The sequence below is a fragment of the Agelaius tricolor genome, unplaced genomic scaffold (assembly GCF_023055355.1).
Source record: "Agelaius tricolor isolate 1412-34295 unplaced genomic scaffold, bAgeTri1.0.p SCAF_24, whole genome shotgun sequence".
NCBI lineage: Eukaryota > Metazoa > Chordata > Aves > Passeriformes > Icteridae > Agelaius > Agelaius tricolor.
In genome coordinates this window covers 5,908,501-5,924,694 of record NW_027269284.1, presented here as the reverse complement: position 1 = coordinate 5,924,694, position 16,194 = coordinate 5,908,501, and the positions used below count along the sequence as shown (strand labels likewise).

Sequence of the window (16,194 nt, the reverse complement as noted above, 5' to 3'; positions counted from 1 at the left end):
AGACTTCAAGATGGACTAGAATCCACAAAAGTGTGAAATAGATTATAGAGAGTAGTGTGGGTGCATCACTTGGTGAGAGATTTAGGTTTTTGGGATTTTTAGTATGTTGTGGGTGGCAGCAAGATGGAGGGCACAGGGTGTCATCCTGGGTTTCTTCTTCATGGGTTTGGGTGGTGTTTTGTAATTGGGCAGAAAAGTCTGCATTGTGGGCTCTTTGGGATCAGTTACTGGGCTAAAAGGGAAAATAATCTAGATGTCAGTTCTTAACTGGATAGTTTAGTCTTAAAAGACCTTGTAACAAGAGATTGTTGGCCATTTTGTGCCTTCTAATGAAAAGCTGCAGCACTCACAGTAATGAGACTGTTTTACTGATAAGAAATAATGAACACCTGAATCTGAACATGAACTACTGTCTCAAGTGCCTTCCATCTAGACCCAGAGAAACCAATGACTGGTACCTCAGCAACTGAGACCCCAACAGGGAGCAGGCAGGAGAAATTTGTTGGTCTTACGAAGTGAGCAGCCACTGTTTTTAGAAACATATGCAGGAGCTGCCAGGCCCAGCAGAGGATGGGCCCAGGGGATGTTTTTTGCTTAGGAGAGGGAAAATGCTGTGCAGCTGATCTCAGTGAGCTGAGCCATGAGGGTAGGGCACTACACCATGGCAGTAGAGTGGTCAAACATCCCCAAGGATGTGCTTGTAGATGGTGTTTCTATCTGGTGCTGGGGAGAGAAGGAACAAGAACTGTGCCCTGAGGGCTGGCACTGAAACACCAGCAGAGGTCAAATTATAGCAGAGGAAGAACCTTAAGAGATGTGAGAAAGGGAATTTAATAACTCCTGGTCCTGGACAGAGTGGTCAGTCCCCCTGACCCTGAGTAAACATTCTGTTGCCCAGCAACTATGAAGTTGCCAAGTAAACATTCCCAGAGGCTGGAGTAGGCACAGGGCCTCTCTCCAGGGCTGGAGTAGCCACAGGGCTGCAGAGGTCAAGGAAGGTCTCAGGAAAGCAGAGGCAAGAGGCTCCCAGGCTCATCCCTGCCTGGTGCCTCCCACACTGAGCCCTCAGGGGTGAGGGACAGCCCCTGAGCTGAGCTGAGCTGGCAGAGAAGCAGTGCTGGCACCACCTGGGCTCTCTGATTCCTGCTGGGGCTGGAGCAATGGAGACCTGGAGCAAAGAGGAGATGTCAGCCCTTTTCCTCAGGATGTGCAAGGTGAAACTCCCAGCCTTCCTCAGGTGAGGGGGTTCTTCCACCAGCCTGCATCCTCTTCTGCTGCCTTCTCCATGCCTCTGTCCCTCACCATGGGAACCCCCCACGCCTTATGTCCATCACGTCTGTCTCCTCTTGCACTCCCTTCCCCAGATCTGTTCCTCCCTCTAACACCTCCTTGCTCTGCCTGCTGGGGTGGGGAGGGGATGCCATGCTGCAGATGGGATCTGAGATGGTGCTGGGGGGCTCTGCCCCATCACCCTACCTGGGACACAGTCCAACATCCAGAGCACTCCAACACCCTGCCAAGGAACTCAACTCAGTGTGTAACCTTGAGGAAAACAACTCCTGCAGGGAACTCAGAGTGACAGAGGAGGACTCCCAGTCTTCACTTATGCAGCTCTTTAAGAAAAAGAAAGAAGTCCAAGAGATGGAAAAGGTCATGGCAGAGAAAGAAGAGGTGAGAAAGATGGGTAGGTACTGGCTCATGGCTGGGATGGTTTGTGGGTTTTTGGAGGGTTTTTGGGAGGCAGGTGACAGATTTTGGGTGCAGGCAGCCATGTCACCCTCACTGTGGTGCTGCCAGGCCTTCAGGGAGAGGATGAAAGTCATTGCTGACCGGTGGAGGGACCTGCACGCCAGGAGGGCCCAGCTGAAAGCCCACGTGGAGAGATCTGGAAGTGCTGTGCAGGTAACACCAGATCCTTGAGCTGCACCACAACTCCTCCCCTCCCCTGGGGAAAGGGGTCTTGGGCCTGAACTCCTGTGGAGACTGGAGCTGTGAGGAACAGGACTGGCAGGGCACAAGGGTTTGTACCACAGATATGGGAAGCCCTGATAGGTCTTGGGTGGAAAAGAGTTTGTCCTGTACCAGTGAGATCTCCTGCCAGACCCGAATGTTCCCCATAAAGGGTGTTAGCCTTGCCCCCACTGCTGACATCCAGATATCTCCAGGGTGCAGATCCAAGCAGGTCTGAAATTCAGTCTGCCATCCTGGGTACCGGTCTCCAGGACCAAAGGGTCAATGCAAGAGGGATGGCCCTGTGAAACAGGGAGAGGAAATGTTCACAGGGTGGTCCATGTTGGCCTCTCCTCTCTGAAGATATGTCCTACCACTGCTGGTAAGTAATCCAGCTCCATCTTACCCTGCTTTCCTTTCCCTCTCTCTGTGTGTGCGTGTGTGGGGCTGGGGGAAACCACCAGAAATGTGAAGAGTTACGAATCCAAGCTCTGAAGATAGACAGAAAACAGAGAGAGGAGAACATAAAAATGGATGGTGAGCTTGTGAGAGTCAAGATGGAACTGGAAACCCTCAGAAAAAAACACCGTAAACTCTGCAAAAAAGTGCAGAACTACTCCATCTTCAAGAAATACCTGGAGGATGTGGTGGAGGTCTCACAGGTGAGTTTGGACATAAGTGAGACAGATCACGGCCTTGGGGAGAGCCTTAGATAAATGCTAAAACTAGAGAAGGTAGGGCAAGTCCAGGACATTGGATACTTGCTCAAACCAGAGACCTCAGATGGGATGGAAAAACCAACCTGCAAGCAAGGTGGGCCACAGGGAGCAGAGTTACAGTAGGAGAATCAGAACAGCAAGTGGAAGATTGAGAAAGCAAAGAAAAACCATGGGAAGGGGGGAAAGCTCAGGGCTGGGGGGAATGGGGACACCCTTGTGTCATTGTTTCAGGTCAGGTGAATTGTTTGGGAGAAATGAAAAGCTGCCCAGAAAGTGTCCCCAGACAGTTGCCAAAAAGCTGTGCTCTCTCTTGAAGACATCAGGACATCGCTTGTACTCCAACCACCCCAGCTGAGGCCTCCCAAGTCCTGGGGATGGGGCTCTGGACGCTGCAGTTGTTCTTTGTGCTTTATCAGAGCACTGCTCACCTGGGAAAAGGTGCAGCACATCCCCTTGCTATGGCAGGGACAGCTGTGGTGTGGCACAGTGGGAGGCCACCACACCTGGAACGCAGCAATGCCCAACAAACCAGCTGGGAAGGACAGAATCCCAGAACTGGGATTAGGGCTGGGGAGGGTGGGGAGATCTTTCAGGAGGGAGAGGCATTGGCCCAGGTAAGGGCAGGGTGCCCAATGACATGAGAGCTGTAAGCTGAGAGAGTCACTAACACCAGGAACCCTGTGCTGCAGTTTGAGGACATCTCAGAAGTCATTTCACAGTACACGCTGCTGGTGAGGACACGGAAGGACCTTCTGCAGTCACAGCAGGGGCACAAGCAGCTGACTGAGCAAGACAAGGTGTTCCTGCAGCAGTACAAAGCACAGAAAGAAGCTGAGATGCTTCAGTACCAAAATGAGCTGGGGCAGCTCAAACTGCGTATTTATCAGGCTCAAAGTGACATCCCCCTCTGGGTAAGGAATTGTGGGGTGGGCAGGGGATGATCTCCAAGCCGGGCTCTGTCAAGACTGGCTGATGGCTCAACCTTCAGCCATGGGGTCACAGCAGAGTCCAGTAACATCTCTGGTGTCACAGACATATTTTATGACAAATCCTTTCATTTGGATTTTTTCTCCTGAGAAGCTTCAGCTTCTCCATGTTTTGCTGCTTTGGAATGTGATTTGGAGAATTGTTTACCCAGCATGTGAAATTGTTTTTACTTGATGACCAGTGACAGCCACCGGTGCGGAGGCTGTGAGCAGTCACAAGATTTTATTATCATTCTTTTCTATTCCTTTCTAACCTTCTGATGAAATCCTCGCTCTTTTCTTTTAGTATAGTTTTAATATATCATATTCTTTTCATAAAATATATATCATAAAATAATAAATCAGCCTTCTGAAACATGGAGTCAGGATTCTCATCTCTTCCCTCACCCTGGGACCCCTGTGAATGTCACCACATTTGGTGACCCTGAGTGAGGAACACTGCCACACTCTGGGATTGGAAGAGATTCCTAACTTCATCTCCCTCCATGGGGCTGGAGAAGGAAGAATGGCAGACCAGTCTGGACCATGGAACTGAGGGTCTCCAAGCCAGGGTCTCAGGTGCTGAAGCATCACCTTTGCCAGGGCATGTCCCCATGCTGCCTGTGCCCTCTCCTTCCAGGAGGCTCACTGGGCTGACATCCAGGACAGGACCTCCAAGAAAACTGGGAAGCTGTGGACTATCAAGCTGGCCATCCACAACCTTTTCCAGTCCACCAACCTGCGGCTGCAAGCACAGTGGAGTGTGTTGGAGTGCACCAGCTGCAGACAGCTCAGCATGGTAAAGCCAAGCCAGAAGGAGGAGCAGTAAGGAGTCTCCATTGCCCCAAGGGAGGGGAGAGCCCACAGACCCTACAGACGCCTTCCTTTTCCTGAGAGAGGGGCTCTCTCTCAGCCATGGGGCAGGAGCAGGGCACACCAGGCAAACCTGACTCTTCTGAGGACGTAGGCAGGGTCCTTGCCTGGCAGAAGGAGTGGGAATCAGGCAGGCTGAGGCAGAGGATGCAGATCAAGCCATGGGCAGGATTGGGTTTATTCACCCTTGCCCTGAATTCAGGCTCACCCACAAAAGTCCATTCTGGTGGTGCAGATCCAGAAAGGCAAATGCCTTTTTTGCTGCTCTGTTTGACAGGTGACATTTGCCATCTGAAAGAGCCACCAGGCACTCCTGTGACTCCTGTTCCCATCCCTGCCCTGAGCTCTGCCATCTCTCTTTTCCACCCTAGATACAGCAGTTTATCCAAGACCTTAAAGACATCCATCTCTATGCAGGAGATGCAGAAGCAACCAGAGGGTTGCTACACCTTTGAAGACAAAAGGACGTGGCAGCATGACCTGTCCTGCCAGTGAAGGTTCAGTGGATTGGGAAGGGAAAGAGAAGGGCAAGAGAACCTACAGATACCCTAGACTAAAAAAAAATAATAAAGGTGCCTCTTCATTTCCTGGGAGGACACATCAGAGCAACTTCATCCCACAGCTTCACCCCAGACACCACTGGGGGCCCTTCCTTAGAATTCTGGCTGCATGACACAGTGTTCCTGCAAAGCTGGCAAAATTGTGAGAGCAGGCTGGGACAGGAGTACGGTTTCAAACAGGGATCAGCACTAATGTTCACATTTGGACATCCCACTCAACCTAAGCTCTTAGATATTTGAGAGACACGTCACAACGAGGTGGGGAGACTGTGCTTCAGGAGAGCTTCAGAGAGTTCCCACCACCACACCCAGCACTTCCATGGATGTGGATTTCTCTGCACAGCCTTGTGTTATGGACTAAAGCTCACCTTCTCCCCAAAATCTTAGGGAAAGTGTGGAGAATGGCAATAGGTGACAGATGAACCAACCAAAGCTGAGCATTTAGCTGCTCATCACGTGCCACCAAGATGAAAGCAAAACAAGAGGAGTTTTGTGACTCTGGGGACACACTGGGGTGGTCAGTCAGGCTCCACAGTCTTTTAGGGACAACCTTTTTATGCTCCAAGGCCTCAATTAAATAAGCTTACAGATTTTGAAGCAAGAGACCATTGATCACATGCTCTTGCTCCCTGCTCTTCTGTCCTGAGCTGGGAGAAGAAGAGGAAATAAAACTCTCTGAGACAGCAGAAAGGATGCACAGAGCAATGCAGAAATGCTGTGTGTGGTGCTCAGCTGTCTGCAGGCTTTGGGTGGGATTTGGGAAGAGTAGGGCTGGAAATGGAGCATGGGAATGAGCTTGTCCCAAAACACCCACCACTCATTCAGAGGGATGTTTCCATCTTCCTCATCCTCACCGTGGTGACTTGTTCAGAGGGATGTTTCCTTTTTCCTCATCCTCACCGTGGTGCAGTGTCCGTGCAATTGCTGGGTTTTTTTAGGCCATGGCCTAGAGATAATTTGGAAGAATTGAAAATTGGTGTTAAAGAAGCAGTTCCAGCTCTTCAGCACAGTGAGCATGTGAGCGAGCATGAATCCCAAACTAGCTCCTTTTTAGCCAGGCAGGTTCTGCCATCCACTTGGTTTGATCTTCCAAAAAAACAGGGTGTGAACTTTGATATTTCCACATTGTATGGCAAGAAATAACGTGTCTGTAACAGTTTTAATCCTGGGTATTACCTCTCCTCCAAACTTCAGAGATGTACTGATATACACACCCTGCCTTCCCGCATGCGGGTGGGTAATTAGGAAGAAAAAATCCTCTTTGTGTGTTGGTACATGTCCTTCTAAGCAATCCCAATTTCCATAGGGATCACATATGGCTGAAATGCAGCTGCTGCTGGTATCCTGTGTGCTTTGCAGTGCATTGTGCTCATAAATAAAAAGTGGGACCAATTTCAGTACCTAATCTTTTACACAAGAGAACTAAATGAGGGCTTCAGAGCCCTGTGCCAACACAGGAGTTAATAAAGTGTTTGAATATTCTTACAGGAAATTTCAGAATGGTATAAATTGAATATATTAGATTGAATGGTCATGTGGATTATTACCTTTGATTTTTAAAAAATGTATTTTCATGATAAAGGTTAAAGCCAACAAATTTAAGCCTTTAATTAACATCCTCTTAGTTGAGAATATGACCATGTTATGTTATAAAATGTTGTATAAAATGTTTCCATTTTATAGCTATGCCTTTAAAATGAGAATACAGAAATGTAGAACTAACCCCCCAAAAAATAATGTTTCTTTCACTATCCTCACATGAGCCTGGTCCAGTTGCCTGCATCTCCCCATATCACACTGCCATGAGCTAGGAAATAAAGCTGAAATCTAAGGCTGTTATAGAGAATCTTGTTTCTTTGTTTTAGTTTGGTGGTTTGGGATTTCTTTTTTTTTTTCTTGTTTTTTTTTTTTTCTTGTTTTTTTGGTTTGGGTTTTTTAATGAATTCATGTATACCTCTTTTTAAATTAAAAAATTGAAGGAAAGAAAAGCCTTACACTTTCTTTCAGGTGAATACTAACTGTTAACTGAGACAAGGCAGTGCAAGGCCTTTGTTTCTTCTTTAAATTCTAGTATAACTGAGTTTTTTGACATTAATTGGGCTACTAAGAGTGCTGGACACAGGCTGGAACTGAAATCTGTGTGCATAACAGGAATTCGTGCAGTGGTTAAGGAGTATCAGGGAAAAATTATTCTTGGAGTTATATTGAAATAATTCCAGTGTATCTTCACTGGAATTAATGAGTTTATTTTGGATTCATTCTCTTGTAAGTAGGAGGTTGGCAGCAGCAGGGATAAGAAAGAGGCTTTCTCTGAAATAGGACAGAGAAAGAAAAGAATGCAATCTAGGAAATGACACAGCATTGGTCTCTTAAGAAAAACCTCTTTCTATAACTTTTTTGCCTTATTGTATATTTTGCAGAAGAAAAAGCAGTAAAAATTAAATGGAATGGTAGATGTGTGTGAGGGAGACAGGATGACTCCTGTTTAGAATTTGGTTTAAAATTTGAGAATATCCATGTGATTATTCCTCAAGAGGGCAGATCTTTCTCATGGAGGCAGGCAGCCATGGGATCCACTCTCCTTCCTCGTGCTGAGTGGCACTGGGCTGTGTACAAATTAAAGACCAACAGACCATGCTGTCCCCAGGCTGGCCTTGGGGTCATTCTTTCATCTCAAGCCCTGGTGTGCAGCAAATCCTCCACTGTTACGGGGGATTGCAGTGAGTGCAAGTGCAGCCCAGTCACTGCATGTGAGTAAATCAGGACAGGTTCCCAGGATTACAGTGTTCATGTGATGTTTATCTCATGTTACATCCTGGGCTTCAGGGCAGGTCCCAGTGCCCTGCTACACCTGTACCTGTCCCAAAGGCCTGGGATTCCTAGGGGCCATGAGGCATTTGGGGTGAAATCTCTTTTTGTGCCCTCCAACACCTGCAGCTATGGGACTAAATGTGGAACACGGCATCTGGGCTTGTCCTCTGCCAGGCTCTCACCTTCCACAGTTCCTATAAAACAGTTCCTAGTTTTAAGTCCACAAATACAATGTAAAATTTGATTCTTCCCCTCTACGCCTCTCAGCTGAGTTCCCACCTGGATCTCAGTGGGACCCAGCTCTGGCATCCCCCAACATAAGAAGGACAGGGAGCTGTTGGAGCAATTTCTAAAAGAGATCACAAAGATGCTCCAGGGGCTGGAACACCTCTGCCATGGAGACAGGCTGAGAGAGCTGGAGTTGCTCAGCCTGGAGAAGGCTCTGGGGAGATGTTACAGCACCTTCCAGTACCTAAAGGTCTCCATGAGAGCTGGAGAGGGGCTTTTGACAAGGCCATGGCATGATAGGACAAAGGAGAATGACTTTAAACTGACAGAGAGCAGGTTTAGATTAGATTTTAAGAAGAAATTCTTTACTGTGAGGGTGGTGAGGCACTGGAATGGGTTGCCTGGAGAAGCTGTGGATGCCCCATCCCTGAGAGTGTTCAAGGCCAGGCTGGATGGAGCCTTGAGCAACCTGATATAGTAGAAGGTGTCCCTGCCCATATCTGGGGATTGGAATTAAATTATCTTTAACCCAAACTATTCTATGATTGTACGAAATTCAGCCCACTGTGGGCACAGCACATGCTCAGTGGTGATGGGAATTGCAGTGTTCTTGGGCTTGGCTGTGAAGTATTTGAAAGATCAGGGTGTAATAGAGAGTACAGTGCTGTAATTTTTGTTCAAGTGGCTTTAAAGGAAAAAAAGGAAGCACCCAATCAGATATCACCACTGAACTGGTCAGGCACTTGAACTAGATGGTTGGTGTAGGTCCCTTCCAACTGAAATAGTCTATATTATTCAAAATATCTAGGGTTTGATATTTTGGTTTTGAGTCCCAGGCACACAGAGATACATGTGTGATTACAGCAGTGTGAAAAAAATCAAGTCAATTTTAAGTCTTTCCTTGCTTTTAAGATGTGTGCAGTTCCAAATGCTGCCATTATTGTGGCATTATCACAGCTGAAGGTCATTTGGTGGTCCTGGGTAGGTCCTTGGAAAGTGGGTAAATAAACCAACTCAACACTCATCTGGCACTGAGTACTGGGTGGAGAAACTTCATTTGAAGGTCTCTGATGGCTATCTGAGAGACATGCTTTGGATGAGCAATAGCTGGCTGTCAGTTTGGCAGCACAGCTACTCAGGGGCAACCAGCAGCAAGAGAAATTGGTTGATGAGCCAGTTTGCAGCAAGAGCTCCTTGTGAAGGGCAGAAAAAGGCTGTGCCTCAGCTGAAGGGAAGGGGGAGCAGCTGGAAGCAATACTCAGCATAGAAACTGCATGAGGTGTTGGCTGGAGCAATGCTGAGTGCTTGTGGGCTGGATTTTGTGAATGTGGGGTTGCAAACTGATGGGGCCAGGCACCTGCTGAGAAGCTACACATAAGGGGTAACCCCCTTGTGTTCAAAAGGTAGGGAAAAAGAGGGGGAAATGAGTTAAATTGCTTGCAAAAAATCAACCCAGTGTTTATGTAACAGCCAATGGTTATTTTAAAGCCAGAGAGGGATGCCTGTACAGCAGAGAGTTGATGATGAGATAGAGTTAAATCTAAATATGTGTAAAGTCCTGCAGAGGAAAGGATAATCTTTCAAAGTGAGTATGTACAGCTGCTCACACTTGTTCACTAACCCTTCCAAAATGTGTCCTGTGGGAATTCCCACACAACACCAAGTAAATTGCAGATTCAGGAGGAAGCCACGCTGCTGAATAACAGATGTTCAAGTCACCACTCACTCCCTGCCCCCTTGGATGGGGAGGCACTGCAGTCTTGCTCCACACCTGCCCTTCTCTCCCCACTCCCAGTCCTCTCACTCGTGCCTTGCTCGATGCAGATGCTTTGATTCATTTCTCATTAATTCAAATGTGTGCACATAAAGTGCACAGTGAGGAAAGGAGGAGATTAGAAACACCTGGTGGGAGCTTCTGGGGAGAATTGCCTTAAAGATGATGAACCCAGAGCATTTTGGCCTCTGCTGGGTGCCAGGTGATGGGCAAAAGGCTGAGGGTGGGGCTGGGGCTGTGCATCCCTGTTTCACCCTCCACCTGGAGCAATCTTAGAGCTCTGGGGCTGTGCATCCCTGTTACAGCCTCCACCTGGGGCAATCTTAGAGCTCTGGGGCTGTGCACCCCTGTTTCACCCTCCACCTGGAGCAATCTTAGAGCTCTGGGGCTGTGCATCCCTGTTACAGCCTCCACCTGGAGCAATCTCAGAGCTCTGGGGCTGTGCACCCCTGTTTCACCCTCCACCTGGAGCAATCTTAGAGCTCTGGGGCTGTGCATCCCTGTTTCACCCTCCACCTAGAGCAATCTTAGAACTCTGGGGCTGTGCACCCCTGTTTCACCCTCCACCTGGAGCAATCTCAGAGCTCTGGGGCTGTGCATCCCTGTTTCACCCTCCACCTAGAGCAATCTTAGAGCTCTGGGGCTGTGCATCCCTGTTGCACCCTCCACCTGGAGCAATCTCAGAGCTCTGGGGCTGTGCATCCCTGTTTCACCCTCCACCTGGAGCAATCTTAGAGCTCTGGGGCTGTGCACCCCTGTTTCACCCTCCACCTGGAGCATTCTCAGAGGTGTGAAGTGCTCCTGCTGCTGCCAGTGAAGGGTGGGACAGGAGGCCTCTGGTGGACAAGGAGCCCAGAAGGTGTGCATGGGGAAATTCCCTCAGGGAAGGGTGATGAGGGTAAGCCTTTAGGAGTGCACCAGTGGGGTTGTGATAAACCAGAATTTGTTTTTCTCCGTGGACATGGTACCTTGGGTAGATTTAATCAGCTCTCTTTTTCCTTTGTTGCAGTTTATGTCCCAAGATCTGTTTGTTAAAATGTTAATATAAAGTAGACAGCTGATCCATAACATGTTGTATGTTCATGATGGTGCAGTTTTCCTCTCTGTATGCAGCCCCTCACACCATGCCTTGATGTGCCTAAACATCTGTTCAAGGCTCATGAGTACAGGGAAAGACAACTTTTATGCAATGTCAGTCTGGTGGCTCTTATCTTCCAAATCATGTTACAGGAAGAGGACTTGAGCACACAGGATTTCAAAATTGAAATTTTGAAAAAACCAAAATTCACAGCATCACTTTTGCATGATATCTAAACATGAGGGACCACAGGAACCTCTTGTCCTGGGAAAAGACTGATAAGAGATCAGAGTCTGGCATTTTGCTAGGCCTAAGGGAATAGGAGCAGTAAATTAACATAACAAAGATGAAGTTGTATAATGATTTTCATTCTAACTTGAGTAGCAATTTGTTACAATTTTCAGCTTTTGGGATGAAATTTTCTGGGCTTGTTTTCAAACTGGGAAAAAACCCACACAAATGTGTGTAAACTTGTTTAAGCTAAATATTATTAAATAATCTCTGCATCAAATGAGAGATAGGAAACTTTTCTCCCATTATTACTTCCTGTCATTTCTTCAATGAAGGTTGATAGAGCAGACACAGCTGATTTTACACACTGAAGTGTGGGCCAGTTCATATCCATAGCATGAGCTACTGCTGTTCATTTGGCCTTGTGAGTTTTTGAAGGTTTTATCTTATTATTTTGTTTTCAGGTCTGCAAAGCTAGCAAGCTCCATGAGCCAAAAATCTGATTTGAGAATTGCATCAATTGCTTGGAATTTTTCAAATTGATGTAATTTATATTAGAAAGACTAACTCTAGGAAATTCTCACCCAATTTCCTTGTGCCTCCTCCTCCTTTGGATGCATCTCAGACAGGACCTGGTCTGTGGTTCCTCAGAGAGGGCTGAGACCCTGTGGCACTGGTAAAGCTCATTTCTGTCAGCACAACCCAAAAGTTTGCTTTGTAACTACCAGCCAGTAAGGAAGAAGAGACAAAGAACTGAATTTGATTGCTGGGGTTGGAGATATCTTTAAAGGCCCCTTCCAAACCAAACAATTTCTATGACCTGTTCTGTGGCAGGTGAATTTGGTTCACATGGTGTAAAAAGTTGTATAATAGCCTGTGTCCCTGGGTGCATCAGAGCTGGCATTAACTCACCTCCAGCTCTGGGGCTCAGCAAGGCACTGGTGTGTGTGTGTGCATTAAAATAAAATTGTTATTCTGCTCTAATAAAACAGATTTATGCCTGCACAAGGTATATTTTCTTGTAGGGGGATACAGTATGGGTGAATGAAGATGGTATAGAATGTAATCTTATCCACTAAAGAGTTGCAGCTGGACCAATTATTAAGGATTAGGAGCAGGCCTGATGTTAACAGGCTGCAGCCGTAGCCAATAAGAAGAGTGTTATAAAAGAGTGGATTGGTTGGTTGGGGGGAACTGGAGTCAGTTGGCTGCTGCAAGGACAAGGAAGAGTCAGTGCCTGGAGGAGCTGCCTACAAGAAACATCAAGGAGGTACAAAGCTCTAGCAATATGGAACCCTTGTAATGTACTGACAATAGAACTCTTGCACTATAGTGATAACAAATGGTGACCCTGACGTGATTTGGGATAAAGGACTCAAATACTAAACTTTATTACCCTGTGGATTCAGGATGACCCTGTGGATTCGGGACTAAACTATATGACCCTGTGGATTTGGGGAAATAGGACTTGAATACAAAACCATTGGTAAAATATATCAATTGCAGCTATTAATATTTGTGAAATATGAGAAGATTTTGTTAATATTTGTTAAATATAAAAGATTTTGAAGATAAGTACTTTGTAAACTGAGAAAAGCTGCAAAATTGAACCGACACTCAGAAACATATATATGTTTGTACTATAATATGTTGTCTGAACATTTGTATAACTATTAGTTCTGAATGAAATATATGAATGTGTCATAATGTTATTTAAATATGTACTTCTAGAAATGCTGCAACTCTGTAATTAAAAGAAAAAGGGGGAATTGTAGGGGGATACAGTATGGGTGAATGAAGGTGGTATAGAATGTAATCTTACCCCCTAAAGAGTTGCAGCTGGACCAATTATTAAGGATTAGGAGCAGGCCTGATGTTAACAGGCTGTAGCTGTAGCCAATAAGAAGAGTGTTATAAAAGAGTGGATTGGTTGGTTGGGGGGAACTGGAGTCAGTTGGCTGCTGCAAGGACAAGGAAGAGTCAGTGCCTGGAGGAGATGTCTACAAGAAACATCAAGGAGGTACAGAACTCTGGCAATATGGAACTCTTGTAATGTAAAGACAACAGAACTCTTGCGCTATAATGACAACTTTTTCTAATCTATCAAATCCAGTCAGAATTAATTTCATGGGCTTATTGTATTCTTAGTGTCATAGTTTAAAACCAAATAAAAGATGCTCAAATGGCAACGGTAAAAACAGCAAGAGCGGCCTTGAAAACCAGCCCCTTGTTGCTTATACTGAATTTATACACAGATCTTGACATTTGAGCTGGTGGAATTTTCCAGTGATACATAAAATTAGACCTTCATATTTGTTTTTATTTTCTATCTGCCATTCATTTTGTTTGCCTTGGTTAAGTTTCTAATTTTCCTTTTATGCAGTCCCTGTACACTGGTTACACATACTTGGTGGGAGCATTCTTGCTTGGTTTGTAGGAAGATGCTTTGCTGAGGGAGGGGCTCCTACTTGGATCCCAGATTGCAAATAGTTACAACTGGAAACTTGGGATGTATTTTCCCTCTTGAAGTCAGGTCCACTAGCAAATATCACAGTCTAATTATCATACCAGAGAGAGCCAGGGTAGTAGCATGACTGCTCTATTTAATGGATGAAAATGCAGGGCTGTAAACTGTATTCTGTTCTCTGCCAATGACAGTTTCAGGCATTTCAACACCTCAGGTGACCCCCCTGTGCCCACTGGAGTGACAGTGATTTTCCTCTCTGTGCTGTCACATACCTCAGTTCAGCTTCGCAAATCAGACAACTCAAAGAGTTGCTTCAGCACAGATCATGCTCCTAAACCACTATTTTGATCTTCAGAGCTTCTTTTGTTGTTGCCAAAGGTACATTTTTCATAAGCAGAAATTTTTTTATCAGCTTGAAATTTTTTGCTGTTTTCTCAAGAAATGGATTCTTAACCCCAATGTTATTAGCAAAGCCACTGACACTACAGGTACTCTGCTCCTGGGCTTAGAAAATTTGTTGGCTGAAGGAAATGAGCTTTAAGGCATAAAATGCTTGCTTTGGTTCTAATTCTCTCAAGTTCAAAGCCCAGAATTATTTCAAGAGTTAATTTGATTGATCTTTATAGATTAGGTAAAACTGATCTTGGTTCCAATTCACATTTACCCTGTGGTAACTGGATATCCAGGATATTCCCAAGGGCTTGCACAATCCAGTGTCTTTCCATTTAATTTGAGAATGTTTTTCTGGCTTGTGGTGTGCTCAGAAATTTGTCCTCTTTCCACTCTGAAAGTTGATGTTTGTGTAGTTTAAGTTTTTATATCAGTTGTACTGTCCATTCCTAAAAACAGCACAAAAAGGTGTTTAATTGAAAACTCCAATGTCATTCTTTGAGGTTACAACTGCTCTAATGCTTTAGAGGACATGAACTGTTTTCATGACCCATTAAAACAAAAAAGCATTTTCCCCATTAAAGCAGGCAAACCAAGGCAAATTCAGGGGGAAAGGAAGATTTTTCCCTGCAAACCAGCCATGGAGAGAGGTGAGCTGCAATTTCATTCTCAGCCCAGTTAATCCACCTCTCTGCTTCACCAAGTGTCCCCTGCTAGGGAAGCTGGGCTGTGTGGGGCAGCAGGGCCCTTGCCTGGGTTCCAATCCCAGCTGCAAGACCAATATTTTCTGCAGAACACAGGTTTTAAATAATAAATTGGCAGACTCTGGGCAGGGAATGTGCACAGTCTGTGGAAATGAGCTCCTGGCAGTACTAACAGGTTTGCACCCTCACAGTGTGCCATGGGGGATTTGCTTTTCACAGCTGTCCCACCTTTCCCCTACCAGCCATGGAAGTTATCTGGGGCAAATAAATAGCTGGAAGCAAGAATTGGGAGGTAGGGGATGTGGTCAACTGATGGAGAGATGCAAGTTTGCATTGTGAAACACATCAAAAGCCACTTCCTTGCAGCAGAAGTACTGAAAAGTGCCTGACATGAGTATTCCCAAGGGATCTGTCCCAGAGAGTCCCAGGTTTCCTGGTTTCCAGGTTCTGTTTCAGCCACTCTCCCCAGCTGGCACCTTGTGCCCCCAGCCTGGGCACAGCATGGAGATGTGGCAGCAGGAAGCAGATGCTTTTCCAGTCAGCCCCTGGAGCTGTTTGTAGAAGAATGGTGTCGTATTTAGGTGCATTAGAGTGCTAAGGAGGTCACCTTGCCGTGACAGGGGAGTGACTGTCACATCCATGTGGTATCAGCACAAAGTAGATTTTAGTATTTGCTTGATGCTAGGGCATTCCCCTTATAAACTTGAAACCTGTATTGAGGCTGCTGAATGGACAGAGGAGTGATCTCGATCCTTAGGCTTTAAATCACGTCTTTAGTAGGGAATGTCCATAAAATAAAAAGAACATAGAGTCATAAGATTGGTCCAGCACAGGACATTAGGCCTGTGGAAGAGAGAAACATCTCTCCATAGGATGGTCTTTCAAGCCACTAAAATACAATTTATTGTCCAAAAAGCCCCTGTATGTCTGGAAGTTCCCAGGGGAGGTAAGAGTGGGATGCCAACAGCAGTGAGACTGTGTGGGTCCTTCACCATGTCACCCCAGAGGTGAAGGACCCAAAGTGTGGCCCAGACTGCACTACAGCACCAAAACCCCATCAAGATGGTTAGGGAATGAATGAACCAGTCAGCCAGGTCTCTACATGTGTAAAGGGGTGCAGCAACTCTTGAACAAGTGACTAAAGCCACAAGAATGAAAAAGCTGAATATGATGACGTGAGAAGCTCTGGGTAATGCAGGTCATGTAAAGTGTTCTCAGTGACTGCTTTAACCAGGGAAGAGTTGCAGGTGAGGAAAGGCTTTGCTCCATGTTTTCATCAGTTGGGAAAACAAATAGAGGTGAGGGAAGGGAATGAGGTGGAGACTAAAGGCAGAAAATGTGAGTGGGATGAGTAGCATGGCCTCATATAGCCCACACCTCAGGGTGCTGGCCAAGTGCCTTGGGGAGGGGCTGAGGGGACTCAGGAGGATGAAGAAAAGAGAAC

General features: G+C 46.1%; 1 protein-coding gene across 1 annotated transcript; it reads left to right on the top strand.

The window, feature by feature from the left end:
* The first annotated feature begins 969 nt into the window (after window positions 1-969).
* LOC139599711 (coiled-coil domain-containing protein 42-like) lies at window positions 970-5,002 on the top strand. The gene is made up of 7 exons (XM_071447269.1): window positions 970-1,237; window positions 1,566-1,671; window positions 1,798-1,902; window positions 2,415-2,612; window positions 3,359-3,580; window positions 4,275-4,459; window positions 4,879-5,002. Exons 1-7 carry the CDS (start codon window positions 1,161-1,163, stop codon window positions 5,000-5,002), a joined length of 1,017 nt encoding a protein of 338 aa, XP_071303370.1. The 5' UTR covers window positions 970-1,160.
* Window positions 5,003-16,194: the final 11,192 nt, after the last annotated feature.